We start from the raw sequence: 13,835 nt of genomic DNA, 5'->3' as shown, positions 1-13,835 counted from the left end.
TTAATTTAAAATAAGTGTGGGTGAAGAGTTGCTGGCTCAGACCGAGTTTCAGCTTCAAGTGAATAAACACACGCGCAGGCCTGAGCTGCTAGACCCAGGAAATGCTGCAATATGCAGCGTGCTTTCCCGTGTTCCCGGTGGCTGCAGGTCATGTTGGGGTCTCCATTTCAGTTGGAATGAGGTCACCCAACAAGACGAAAAGCAAACCCATTCCACGTGTTTGTCCTCTTCTTCGCTTCATAAACATCGTTGGGAAGAAAGGGGAACACTGCTGCACCTTTGTCACGGCTGTGCTGCATTAGCAAAAAGGCGCGCAGGCGCTGCGGCGTGGCTACAAAGGGCAGCTGCGAAGGTGCAGCCTCTGTGTGCCGCACAAAGGCCGAGTGCTCACAGGCTGAGGGGGTCTTAGGTTTCACTGGGCCCATCTTGAACCATTTTTCTGCATGTAGGATTAAACCGTGTTTTGAGTACGTGTTAACACCATCTTTCTGTTCCAGTCTGTTTCCTATAGAGACTCCTGTTGGTCACGTGCACTTTGGCTCCTCTGCTGAAGTACAAATAAGGAGCTATAACAGCACTGTGTCACTACTCTGGTTAGCATTTAGCTAATAAGTGTCCAAATCCTGAGAACCGCACTACATGTGCAGCAGGTGTGCTTTTTTCCTTTGACCCTGTGGCTGGGTTTTCTGCCAAGAAGAAGAAAAACATGGGAGTGGTGGCGCTCACAAAACTTTTGAGGACAAGACGAGACTTGACCTCAGTGCTACTATACTTTTTGTGTGCAGCTATGCCACAGAGGTGTGGTCTGCTGCCGTGGACGCGCGTTATCACAGGGCTAAAACCTTACACGCAGATTCCTTCCACCGAGAGGGAAGAACTATTGTCTGGACTGGCTCACTGTTACGCCGCTGTTTTTAACTACAAAAGCTGAACTGAATCACTTTCACTGGTCCATCTTGTCCATAATAAAAGACCATCTGGGAGGCAGTTTATAATGGTTTCTTCTTGGCCCTGAGCTCTTCACTGAATAACTCTTAAAAATATAAATATAGTTAAAGACTGAAAGGTGTCATTCATTGATGTGGTCACGCAGCAGCCCTTTGGATTTCATAAGGATGAGCTGATTCAACACCAACACAGTTCAAATATGGCAAATCATGTAGATGCAGCAATGATCTAGCCGACTGTTATTATTCCCGTACCACCACTCGGATAAAACACCTCCAGTTCAGCTAGTCTGGCACGCTTCAAGCCCCAGTTTGAACGGTTACGGGCTGTGAGGAAATCATAATTGACACAAAAACCACCAACGCGCTGACCAGACCAAGTCTTATTGTGGGAAACACTGAAACCTGAGCTGCTGAAATGTTGAGTGAAATTAACCAGCAGCAGCTGTGAAGTACATATGAAATATGACACAAATGTAAGAAACGGGATTATTTGCTGTCCTAGTGCGTCCAGCAGCAGGGTGTTTCTTCTGGTTCAGAAAAGCCTTTGGGCAGTAACACTGCAAATAAACTGAACCTGTCAGTGCTGCAAATCTGTTACTTCTGATCATCTCAGACACAAAATGTCCAAACTAACATTTTAACCCCAAATTCACAAAAATAGTTACAGAAATTATTTTGTTACAGCGCTCGACGCCTTCGGCTCTGGACAGCACATGATTGGGGAAATGTTAGTTATTCTATGCAGGAAAAGAATCCCTGAGTATCGCGCTACATGTTTAATTGTTTATATATCAGAGCTGCAGATGAGCACGACAGGCAGATAAGGGACACATCCTGGACATCTGTCTGGACAGGATTTCCCTAGCCGTTTACCACTGGGGCAAACTGGTTTGACCAAAGTCCACAATGTCTTCTGCAGTCACACACTGGCATATTTACAGTGCTCGTCAGTCGTTTACATACAAGTCATCATACCGCGAATAGTGTCGGATCTCATCTGATCCACGCAGGCTCAAATATAAGAGCCTGGGAACCACCGAGGCTCACCCGGGCCACGAACTGGAAACCGTCCACAGTGAAGCAAGTTTCACATCAGCGTGGACTGACAGGGCGCCAACCAAGAAAGACGCCTCGGCTCCAAACTCAACACCTTCAAGCTCAACTGAAAGTTTCAGCTCAGATGTCTTCTGGAAAAAAAGAAAACGTTTTATAGACGAGAGAGATGCTTGGACAACCACGTGTGAGGCCGCTGTCCCTTGCACTATGGTAATAGCCTTATTCTGCTACACTGCATAAAGTGGATGGAATCCAAATTTTTCAACTTCAACTCAACTGCTAGACACTGAAATCTGGACAAAGCTGGGTGTCCCAACAGGACGGCGATTCCAAATAAACAGCAAAACGAGTTTTGAAATGGTCAGCGCACGCTACCATTAAGCTTCTGGACTGGCCTTGCCAAGCCCTCGGTCTCACGCAAACTGAAAATTTGAAGACTACGCTTAAAAGCCAAGTCCATGCTAGGAAATCAACTTGTTTAAATTAAGCAATCCAGCAAGAATTGTGCCAGAAGATTGTTCACAAGTCCAAATAATTCTTATTTATATACTTAGCCTGGTGCACAACCAACCAGTGTCTGAAACCAGCCATTTTATCTGCTTTTTCCATCCCTTTAGTCCAGCGGTCTCCAACCTTTTTTGCGCCACGGACCGGTTTATGCCCGACAATATTTTCACGGACCGGCCTTTAAGGTGTCGCGGATAAATACAACAAAATAAAGCTAGTACCGGTACCGAAAAAAACAAGATTTATTCATAACACACGTGAAAAGACCCAGGGAAACAGAGTTAACGATAAAAACGATAACAAAATAACGCTGAAAACGATAAAAACCCTGAAAACCACACATTTCACACCTGAGCCTCAACTCTCGCGGCCCGGTACCAAACGACTCACGGACCGGTACCGGTACGAGGCCCGGGTCCGCTGCTTTAGCTGATTGGATGCCACTTGCAAACAGAAGGATGGAACTGCACGTGGGTAGATATTCTCTGCCAACGACAGCGCTGCATGACAGAACCATGTAAGGTCATATCTTCTCTGAGTGACATCCTTCAGAGTCCAGAGTAGAACAACTGCCGGGTCCACCGTGGTAACTGTACGTGTGCGGCAGAGGATGAGAACAATCTTAAGAGCTACCTTTGAATGGATTTTGTTGAAAGGCCCTTTTTAATTAGAACTTTACAATTAAGGCACATTTCTATTCTGGAAAGGACACCGTAGCTTTGTTTGAGCAGCCATTTCAACTTACATTATTAAAATGCATAAATTTGGAGGATTCAATATCAGTGCCTTTGGAGTGGTAAATAACAAGCAGCAACACGGGACCTCCAGGCAATTATGACAGCTTGAATCTGCATGTTGTGTCTGCTAGAGCTCAGTTTCTAGTGACAACACAGGGAAATGTCACGATGAGGTCACCACTTGGCACTCAGGCGCCTCTCCTTAAAGGCTTGGGCTCACTGGCATTGTTGCAAAGCCAACTTGATGCAGCACATCAGCTGAGAACTAGCAAAGGGGGGGCAACAACTGATTGTCCTAAAGGAAACATGTTTCAGCAGAGGCACAAAAGTACCTCGTCATCCTCATGCAGACTCCCCCAAAAAACATGAACAATGGCCAAATCCAGCCACTTCCAGCCTGCACAACTGCGTTTTTAGCACAGAATAGGTTGGCCAGATGGTGGCTGGTGGGGTAGATGAACTTAGCAGCCACAGGCAAAAGATTTAACACGTGTTTAACTGCCATCCTGTCTGTCTGTGACACAGTCACTCACTGACGGGCCAAACGGCTAGTCTGTCTGTAGAGGGGTTTTTTGTATTTTTAGAAACATAGACAAAAAGATTTCTGCAGATATGACACACAAGCGCTTTCCTTCTAATATGTCGCCTCATTGCCTTTTGTTTTAATCCACATTTCTGCTGTGAGGTCAATGATTTGCTCCTGCACTGCCACCCTTCTCTCAGGGCTGTAAAAGACAGCGCAGTCCAGGCAGCCAGGCATGCTCCGGCAGCTAGCTGGGCCTCTGCCCTACATAACAAAAAAAGGTGAGTCGCTCACATTCCTGCTTCATGCACAAACCAAACCCCAATGTCACACACACACACCTTCTCTTGTTGGTGTGTGTGGTCTTCCTGCTGTTCTCCCTTTCTCTAACCTTAGGGAGTCTTAAAGTTACAAAACAGCCAGAAAAAGGCAGAACCCCCCCCCTCTGTAGAAACTAATCAAAGCATGGGCGTGTGCAAGTGATTTCTGTCTGATGGGACAACTCTACCCTTCACGTGCATACAAACCCAAGCAAACTGACATGCAAAGTAGCCGTGATGACAGGAAAGCCATCTACTTCACATTAAGTGCATTCCCACTGGAATACATGGCGGCCTGCAGGGGAGAGAACATCTTTATTGGACCCGTCCCGGAAGCATTTCAAATCCGAACAGGCCTGCTCACCAGCCGATACATCCTCTTTTATCATTGTCAGCTTGGTATTTTACAGCATCTCTGTTTTTGGTAATAAACTGGCACCTTCTGTTTTAATGTCTAACCCTCCAACATGCTTTTGTTTTTTTCCAAAACACATAAAACATTTAACTACAGGAGAGTAAAGTGGCCTTGCTTGGCCCCTTCTCTCTTTAGTTTTTAGTGCGAGCCAGTGTGTTAAGAGGAGGCCAAAGTGAGCCCTGCTGCTTCTATAAAAGGAATGTGATGGGAGAAAGGGAGGGCCACTGCGCCAACAGTATTATTAGCTTGATCATCTTACCAAAGAAAGAAAGGGAAAATGGAGTAAATAAGAAGAATACATACCCCATTCCAAAAACTCCAGGACGTTTTTCTCCCTTCTGAGGGGGGAGTTGTTGCACTCATCATAGAGGCACACCAGGATATCCAGCAGCGTCTCCACACTCAGGCACTGGCCATTAGACTGAGCCGGCCCGTCCAGGATCAGCTTCTCCAGCTTCTTCAAACGCACCTCTCCCGACATGTTCTATTCCTTACTGTTGGCCTTTTGAAGCAATGGTGATGGATGGGGTTGGACGAGCAAACACCTCCTCGGCCTGGAAGTCAGCGCAGAGGGGGGCCTTGAAAAGTTCTCGCCACTGCACGTCTCGAAAAATAATCAAACTTTTGCGCGTTGAGGCCAAGCCGGTGCTAAATAAGCGATAAAATGCGCCTAATCATGACCTTCCTCTCGAGAGCCAGTATCTTGAAGCTGGGTGAGACGTACAGCACTTCCCCATTTTTTAATACCTATCCCCCCAACCCCTCAAAGGGTGCATAAGAAAAGAAGTAAGCCTGTAACAGACCCTGGCTGCTCCGGGCCGGCTGATTTTGTTGGAATCGCAGCGTTAGCAGGCAGTTTTCTGCTCTCCTCTGGCGTTAAGAGAATATATATATATTTAAAATAACCTAGTCGAAGCCGTTCAGAACCTCTCCCTGAGTTGAGACAGATATTTGGGATTCTCCATTCTTGCAGCAATCCAAAAAATGCAAACCAGATCTGCAATGCTACAAAGCCCCAGCGCCCCTCCTCTGCTCCAGGAATGGAAGGGCGACAGCAGCTTAGCAGCCTGCTAGGTTAGCTGTTCAGCTAACCAGGGAGCTAACGTTAACGCTACTTTTCTCCGTTCCTTGATGCCACAACTTCCCCCTTTTCCCGGGAGTTGACATGTAACACGCAGCGTTAACACGTCTCAACCAAATGCCGTCTGTCTCTGACAATGTGTATATATATATATATATATATATTTTTTTTTTTATCTAACTGCAAAATATCCCCTTGTTTTCACAACTCACTGCTGGGAGATATGTTCTTTAAATCCCAATCTTCGTCAACGTCTCTTTAGTTTCTTCACAGTTCAAACGCGATGGTTAGCCAAGAGTTCCAACCAGCCTGTAAGTTAGCCGTCAAAGGAGAAAAATGCGGCTCCTTTTTTTCTCTTATGAAGGTTGCAGAAAAGCTCGTTTCACGTCAGGGGGAAGCTGTATTCTCTAGCCTCGCTTATTCCAAATACGGGACACTGCCTAAATTCCCCCCCGTCCTTCCCTTTGCACCGCCGGTCGTTCGCTGCTTTGCCGTCTTTCCCCAGTCAGCTACCAGCGGCTCGATGCCAGAGGCTTTAAACTGAAAAGATAACCCACTATACACTGCTCTGGTGCGCTGCAGCACCGCGCTGCATTGTGGGAAAAGTGGCTCTGCTGGAAATTATGAATGGCTTACAAATAGCTCTCGTCAGAAACGTAATTATGAGTTATTGATAAATACGTACCTTCTTTTTTAACCATAGAAGATCCTTCTAGAAGTAAGTCTCTCCAGTATGCGACCAATCATCCGGACTAATGTTTCTGGGCTGTTATTTGGGGAATTATTTTTGAAATTTTATTAAATTACTTTAAGTAAAAAGTAAAATTATTAATTATCACGTTTTTAGTTAGGTTGTTGTTTTTTTCTTTGGACGTTATACTTCTACCACCGTGTTTGCTGTTGTGGATATCTCGCGGATATTTCAGTCTCGTCTTACCAGTTTGATTTGAACACGGTGTCTCTGAACACGTTTCGACGCTGTCCAAAAAAAAGGTTATCAGTCTGTGATGTTAGGTAACGCGTTTACAGTTTCCAACTTCCACGCATGCTCGTTAATCCGCCATGTTTCCCGTGTCTCGAGACGTCCTCTATAGCTCGCGGCCTATCTACCACTGTTCTAACGTCTCTGGTCGCTGCTGCAGGCAAAATCCCAGATCATCATCATGGCGCCCGTCACAGCATCTGCTGTGCGAATGGGAGAGGCGGGGGGGTGTTGATGGGAGGGGGTGTTGTCAATATTGTGAATGGGAACTGCGGGCTGTGTGCTGGTGGCGTCTTTTTCTTCACGCGGGAGTAACAATGACTGCTGTCCCTGTAACCGACCGCAAACACAGCACTTAAACGAGATACAGTCCAGCCTGCGTCAGTGCAACTGTGTCGAGTCCAGCTAGCTGTGACAGTGAGCCACCTCACACAGCCACATGCATCAAATATGACAGTCAGATTCCCCACAAACCATTATGCAATCTACCAAATGTGTCTCGCTTTTGCATTCACAGTCACACCTTAAATGTCTGACACAAAAAGGGTCTGTGTGGCACGCTCTCGCTCCCTATTTGCATAGAAACAGTGCATGGGGTTTCATGTAGTTCAGAGTCTGAACTGATCATTCCTTGTTTGGAAATGATCCCTTTAGTGCTTATCACTGCTCAAAGTGCACCCAGTAATCAATAACGGCCTAAGCAGCTGAATGTTTGGGGGAAGGGAGACGGAGAGAGAAGGAGAAGGTGTTTGAGGCCACACACCCCAACAAAGGGGAACATAAAACTTCCATACTTAAGAAAATAAATAGTTCAGGGCCCCCTGACTGTAGAAGAAAGACACGAGATGTGATGAAGTAAGCGCACAACAACGTGCCATATAAGACGCAGTCACCTGATTAAAGGGAAATCAACTCTGATGTCATATAGTAGTGGTACAATAGCTATATCAAGCTATATAGTTTATGTCTTCCATATTTCCAGCCATATCCATAATCACATACTGTGTATGCTACCATTGTATGTAGTGTGTTATCTTACTTTTTTCACTGATTGTACTTATTTGTATTTTTGTATTTCCTTCTGATATCTGTACCTGAGCTGAGGTGACGCAAAAATGTCCCCGTTGTGGGATCAATAAAGTCTTATCTTATATTCTTGTACACAACACTTAAAAGTGCCCTCTTTTCACTATTTTTCCAAACTATTTTCATTGTTTGAAAGCACGATGTCAATAAAGATTCTGATTCTGAAGCAGTGCAGTTACGTCTGAGTGCTTTTGTTATTAGACACAATTCCTCGCACAAGTGTTGTTGCTATATTTCCAACACACTTGCTGTGTTTGCTTCTGTTTGTCAGCCTGCACTCAGACTGCTGTGCTTTGATTGAGTTTTCATTGTTGATTGTTTGGAGATGTTCATCACCCTTGTTGGATTGAACAGTTAACCGAGCCCATCAGAGAGCCAATCATCAGTGTTACTCTGCACAGCTCTGCACTCTTGGCCCAGTTTGGCTGTGAAAGGGAGGAGTACACACAACCTTCACTTCCAGCAGGCGTGATGGTTGCTGGAAACGGGTCTCGTGTGTCCGCGTGGATATTACATTCAAATGTGGATCATGTGATCAGGACATTTCACGTTGAACGCGTCCGTTTGCCATTTTATCGATGCATGTTCAATCTTCACAAGTAAGCACATTTTATCAGTAAAGTTCAAAAACACACAGCACCAAATGCTTCAGGACAGCGAGCAGCTCGACCATGAAAATGAAACGATGTGTGGTGAGAAAGCAGAAATCATGTGGCGTCTGCTGAGATAATCCTGTCACAGGTCGCTCTGAGCGCTTCGCAATCTTTTTGCCAAACCCAGTGAAACCGAGCGCCTTCGGTCTCGGTGCGTTCACTGCATATACTGAGGTGTATTTGTATTACAACACTTTAACGTGGAAGGATTGTTATTATTTCTCTTTCCAAAATTGTCACTTCCTGCACTGGTAGTTTAGAAGTATGTGATGAACAGGATCTAATCAGTCTGATACGACACTCAGTCCTCATTAATATCGTGTTTGGTAGGTGAATTATGTTCATGTAAAGCGTCTATAGTTAGTTTTAAATGCTTTTAAATGCTTCTGTCCTTCAGCAGACTTGATCACATCAGAGTTTGTGTGACATGGGTCTTGAAAGTTCGTAGAAATGTGAAATCCTTCCTGGTCGACACTCGGACTCTTTTTGTCCTCGCATCAATCTGGTGTCATTTTGTCGTGAAAGAATGAATATCATGTAAAACAGCAGTGATGGTTGCTCACGGCGTACAGTGCTTTACACATCTATTAGAACACCAGCCCATGTAAGGTTTATGCAACACTTACTTGAAATCAGTGGTGCTAAACATAGGGCCCGGGGCCAGAATCTGCCCGCCAAAGCCTCCAATCCGACTGCAGGGACGACTTTGACTGCGAGGATGGATTTTTGGACTTTAAACTGTGTATTTATAACTTTTATATGACATTTTCTGCTGACTAAGATTCCTGCATGGCCATTCATGCTACACCAAAGTATTTAAGTAATGCATAAACAAATAAATGGCAGACAACTTCCTGTTTTCCGCTGTGTACTGTGGACACTTTGGGGGGGAAAGAACATTTTCTGTGAATGAACAAAAACTGTGTTATATAAATATGATCGTTTTCAGTGATTTTACACATCTTTCATGTAGAAAAACGGACGTGTGCTGTTGAAATTCTTTATGTTCTATGCACATATCTCTGGGATTAAATGTGGTTAAATGTCACAGAAAGGCTAGTTTGACTCCTCCAGCCCACTTCAGATCACTGTGGGTTACCTGTGGCCCTTGATGTAAAACGAGTCAGCATCTCTGCTCTAAAGTGTCACAGTGACCAAAGTCATTCCTGATATTTCTGTAATGGTTAATCGACCAGTGTGCGCAAGCTGTTAAATCAAAATGCTGCTTTTAATGCCAAACTACAATTATTGCTGTTATCCATGAATTTTCACATTTACTCTTAATAAAATAAAATAAATAAGGTCATTTTAAACAAGTGCTTGACAGATTTCTGAGATATTTTTCTTGTTTTTTGACAAGGAGGTTAATAAATTTAAGCACTGCAAGTATCCTGTTAAAAGTCACGTACAATGAACAATTCAGTTCAACTGTTATGTTCACAAGTGGTCTAATTAGAATAGGACAAAGCAATAAGGGCAATAAAGAGATCTAAGTGTACATTTATTCATATATTTATTTCCTCGATGATGCTATCAATCCAAGTGTCGATGTTGCCTTCCTGCTATCTATTTAACGTCGTCATGATTATCGGATCTTTTGAACGTAGCACAGCGCAAATGGGGGTTTCGGGGTGGAAGTTTCCTTTAAAGCCTCTACGCGCTTGCGCACGGCGTCCTCTGCTGTACAAACCGTTTCAGCACAGCTACTGAAAGCCACGAGCCTTTTTGTAAGTTGCACAACAGAGCTGTTGAATTTCTTGCGTGAGATTTTCCCTCATCGGGTTGTAGATTTTGAAATATTTCCTAGGAGCCACGATGGTTCAGTCCATCACAACTGTCGATGAATTAAAAGCCAATGAAAATATGTACTGATAGTCCTAATTAAACGTGTCTGATCCCATTTGTCTGCAGCGGGGTCAACGCGCATGTCTGCGCTGACTGATCCGTCATTCGCTGTGCGAAATGCAATTAAACCGTCCTGCGGTTGGTCGACATCGCGGAGGGCAGTAACAGTATTGCCCTGCACGGGTCTAGCGCTTCGTCTTTGTCACGCACTGATCGATGATTATTGGCAGCCAGCTTTAGATCCAGACGCGTCTGCGGGAGCTGAAAGAGAAGAGCTGGTGTGGACCATTAATGTGCAAACTAGTGCGGTTCATTTCTCCAAATATTTGGCGTGGAGATAAGGCGGCCAGTAGCAGTGATTGACAATGCTCGAGCGCATCATAATGGGGCTTTTGCCGTGACCACCAACACAAGTTCAATATTGACTTTTTGGAGCATGCAGCAGCTCCGCCTTGTTCCCAGGGAGACGCGTAATAATGAGATGCTACAACATAATGCGCAAACCAAACTGCGCCTCTGCCCTCTTCCTGTATACGCATTCAAAGCAGAAACAGGGAGGTCTGATGCTGCGCAAATGGAACGGATTGACCTATAAATTGGACTGCTTTTGAATGCAAATGGGCGGATACTAATTAACACCTGCGTTGTGGATTGAAGGAGCTCGTTGGGCCTTTGATTGAAAAGAAATGGCACCTATGAGTGTATGAGATGCGGCTTTGAACTAGGCAGCTCGTCTCTGAGCGTCATGGGAAGGAAGGAGGACTGAGAAATATCACACAAAGGCCATCTTAATTTCCCAAATTAGGGGTTGTAATGTGAGGCAGAGCGGACAGCAGAGTATTTTAGGCTGTGGAGAGCAGGCACTTAGACTGGCATCTGGCTGGACTGGACAAGATTTGCTTGGAATTTACATGTCTGCTGACCACAGACAGTCTACAGGTTTGGACCTCACCCGTGGCTCTTTGTTATGGAGGATGCGCTGATTATTATCATTAGCATACACTTTTGAGCAGCTTTATCCTTCCTTCGGTGTTTGAAGGAAAACAGAAGTAACAGTATACCATCAGTGTGCACGAACAACACCACTTTATTTTATGTTCAAGATCCCTGTAACAGTCTGTGATGAGTCATAACCCTGATAAACACAAATTACATTTTTTGATTAAAATGCAACTGAAATTAAAAAAATGAAGTCAAAGGTTTGTTTGTTAATGAATTGTCAAGGAAACCATGCTTGGCATAAACTGAATGTATATTTATCCAATGGCATGGAACATTTACAGGTACATGTAATCAAATTACTTTAAGTCAGCATTTTGGGCATACTTTTTATTTTTAATTTAATCCCAGCTGTAATCTTTGAAGAAAACAAAAAAGCATTTCATATTTTGGGGAAACAAACAATTTCAAATAGTTTTTAAAGCGTGCCAGAGAAGCCGAATACAAGACGTCACCCCTCTGTGGCTCAGATGTTGGACTATTGGAGTCTAGGCTGAGTTCAGGTTAGTCGGGGTTACTTGTAATCCTCACTGAGACCTCAAAGAGTTAACAACATGTAGTTTGGGGTAATGGCTGAACATGGTCTCTTTAGACTGTTGATTAAAGCCTAATTAACGAGTCTCATCGTTTAAATGAATAAAATGAACAAAGTGTCTGGTGACTAATGTTGTTTCCACTAATTGGGTTGTAAGAATGCCACAGACGTCAAATGTCCCAACCAAAAACACAATATCTATATATACATATTAAATATCATGAAACCAAAGACTGACGCTGTTAGAATGAACTAAAATTAAGCGAGTTTCTTTTTTATTAAACAAACTGAATTTTTTAGAGTTTAGAATAAAGCAAAAGAAAAACTACAGGAAGTGATACGGTGAACTTCTAAAGCTAACTTTAATAAAATATCTGCTTATTGGGATTTTGGATATGTGCATGACCGTGCACACGTTTGTATTGTATTGTTATACCACAGTGCCATTCTGAAGCGATGAACTCTCACAGTGTGACAAATACCACACATACATATATAATAATGAAAAAAGTGCACAAAAGAACATTTTTTAAGGATAAAATCAAATCAGGAGCAAACCGAACTGCAAACCTGACCTTCATCAAAATCAGAACACAAACACAGGCGCACACGGACCCTGCCAAAGGCTTCTGATGCTGACTTACAACCAGCTGCAATGCAGGATCCCGACACAGACGCACGTTTTTAGTATAACTGAAATAAACAGGATGGATCACATCTATTTGTTACCCGCTGATTATCCCTCTGCACACTTACACGTACTTTACCTTTGCACACACGCAGCCACGCCGAGCCCGTTTCCAATAAATGCATTTCAAAGATTACAACACACGTGCACCGTGTCATGTGCTACTGGGGCTCTGCCACTAATTAATAATTTGTCTTTACTGGGCAGATGCAACCTCTCGAGCTGCTACAAGCGGGTCTGGCAGTCATCTGTCATTTGCTCTTCCTGTGTGCTCCTTCAGTCTGTCTGACATCTCTAAGCAAACACGGCCAATACACAACCAGAGCCTGGAGCTTCTGGGCAGCCAGTGAGAGCAACCCTCTTCTAATGTTTGTGTGACAAAAAAGGCAAGGCAAATCCTCGCAATGGAATCAGATAATCACCAACTTGTGAAGAGCCTGCCCCAATCCACATCCACCCCCTGCCTCCCCCCACACACACTCCCTTTCTCATACAGCCCCTGGATTAAACTGTCTGTTTGGCTAATAATTTTAATCTGCTGGAGTGGACCTAGAATGGGTTACAGGGGTCCGAATAAACATCTAATCCCCTAGCGTCCCCTCCTCCCTCGAGGCCCTGCACTCCTTCTCCATGGACCCCCCACCCACTCACTCCCTTGCTTGTTATAGACTCAAGGTGAACATGCTGCTTGGTTTTAGACCCTTTTGCTGGATAAAAAAGGTTCTGCAGCCATCCAGACAGAAGTTAAGCCCATCGTGTGACAAACTGCTGCCAGACTGGGCCCAGGCTGACATTGTCCAGTGGAATGTACACATCAGAGTGTGTGTGTGTGTGTGTGTGTGTGTGTGTGTGTGTGTGTGTGTGTGTGTGTGCAGACAAGGGTGCTAAGGAGGAGAGGGCACTTCAGGTTCACAGGGTCAAGTAATGTCTGTCTGAGGCACATATGTAGCTGCATAGGACACACCGTGGGAGGACAGTATTCCAATTTAAGAGAAATTAGTGTCCAGATAAAGACAGCAACGGTCATTTATTCAACTTAACCAAAAAAGCTCTTCAGCACTTCAAATACGACAAGCTTGCTACAAATAAAACCCTTCTTCTCCACAGTGTTCTTCTTTTCAAAATCAAGTAAAAGCAAAAATATAAGCACATAAAACAAAGATCACGTGATTGTCTTGTCACTTAAATACGCAGCAAGAAACGGATTTTAAAGAAATCCTCCTTCTGGCCACATCAAACATAACTGCGGTGAAATTACACGGATGGCCCTCAAGTCTTAATTGTTGCTGTTTGAAGTATGGCCACTTAGATATCCTGTTTAGGATGGGGCTGTATTGTCGCACCTTTGTTCTGATAAGGGTCCCTGCCCCCATCGACAAAGTGCGAAAGACGGGGAGGACCCGCAACAATATAAGGGACCAGAGGAGTGTCAGAGGGACACACTCTGTCTCTCCTGCG

The 13,835-nt window shown here is 44.3% G+C and overlaps 1 protein-coding gene across 8 annotated transcripts in view; it reads right to left on the bottom strand.

Annotated features, from left to right (window-relative positions):
- Nucleotides 1-6,107, bottom strand: part of cdc42bpab (CDC42 binding protein kinase alpha (DMPK-like) b) — a 70,412-nt gene extending 64,305 nt beyond the window's left edge. For 7 of the 8 annotated variants that reach the window (XM_004542290.5, XM_004542287.4, XM_004542289.4 and 4 more), the window contains exon 1: nucleotides 4,812-6,107. In XM_004542290.5, coding sequence (XP_004542347.3) covers nucleotides 4,812-4,989 — 178 coding nt within the window. In that variant the 5' untranslated portion in view covers nucleotides 4,990-6,107. The remainder of the gene's footprint in view (nucleotides 1-4,811) is intronic. The other variant, XM_076873641.1, reaches the window with a different exon arrangement.
- Nucleotides 6,108-13,835: the final 7,728 nt, after the last annotated feature.

The sequence above is a fragment of the Maylandia zebra genome, linkage group LG15 (assembly GCF_041146795.1).
Source record: "Maylandia zebra isolate NMK-2024a linkage group LG15, Mzebra_GT3a, whole genome shotgun sequence".
NCBI lineage: Eukaryota > Metazoa > Chordata > Actinopteri > Cichliformes > Cichlidae > Maylandia > Maylandia zebra.
Note: the sequence above shows the minus strand (reverse complement) of the source record. Positions and strands in the feature narration are given on the sequence as shown.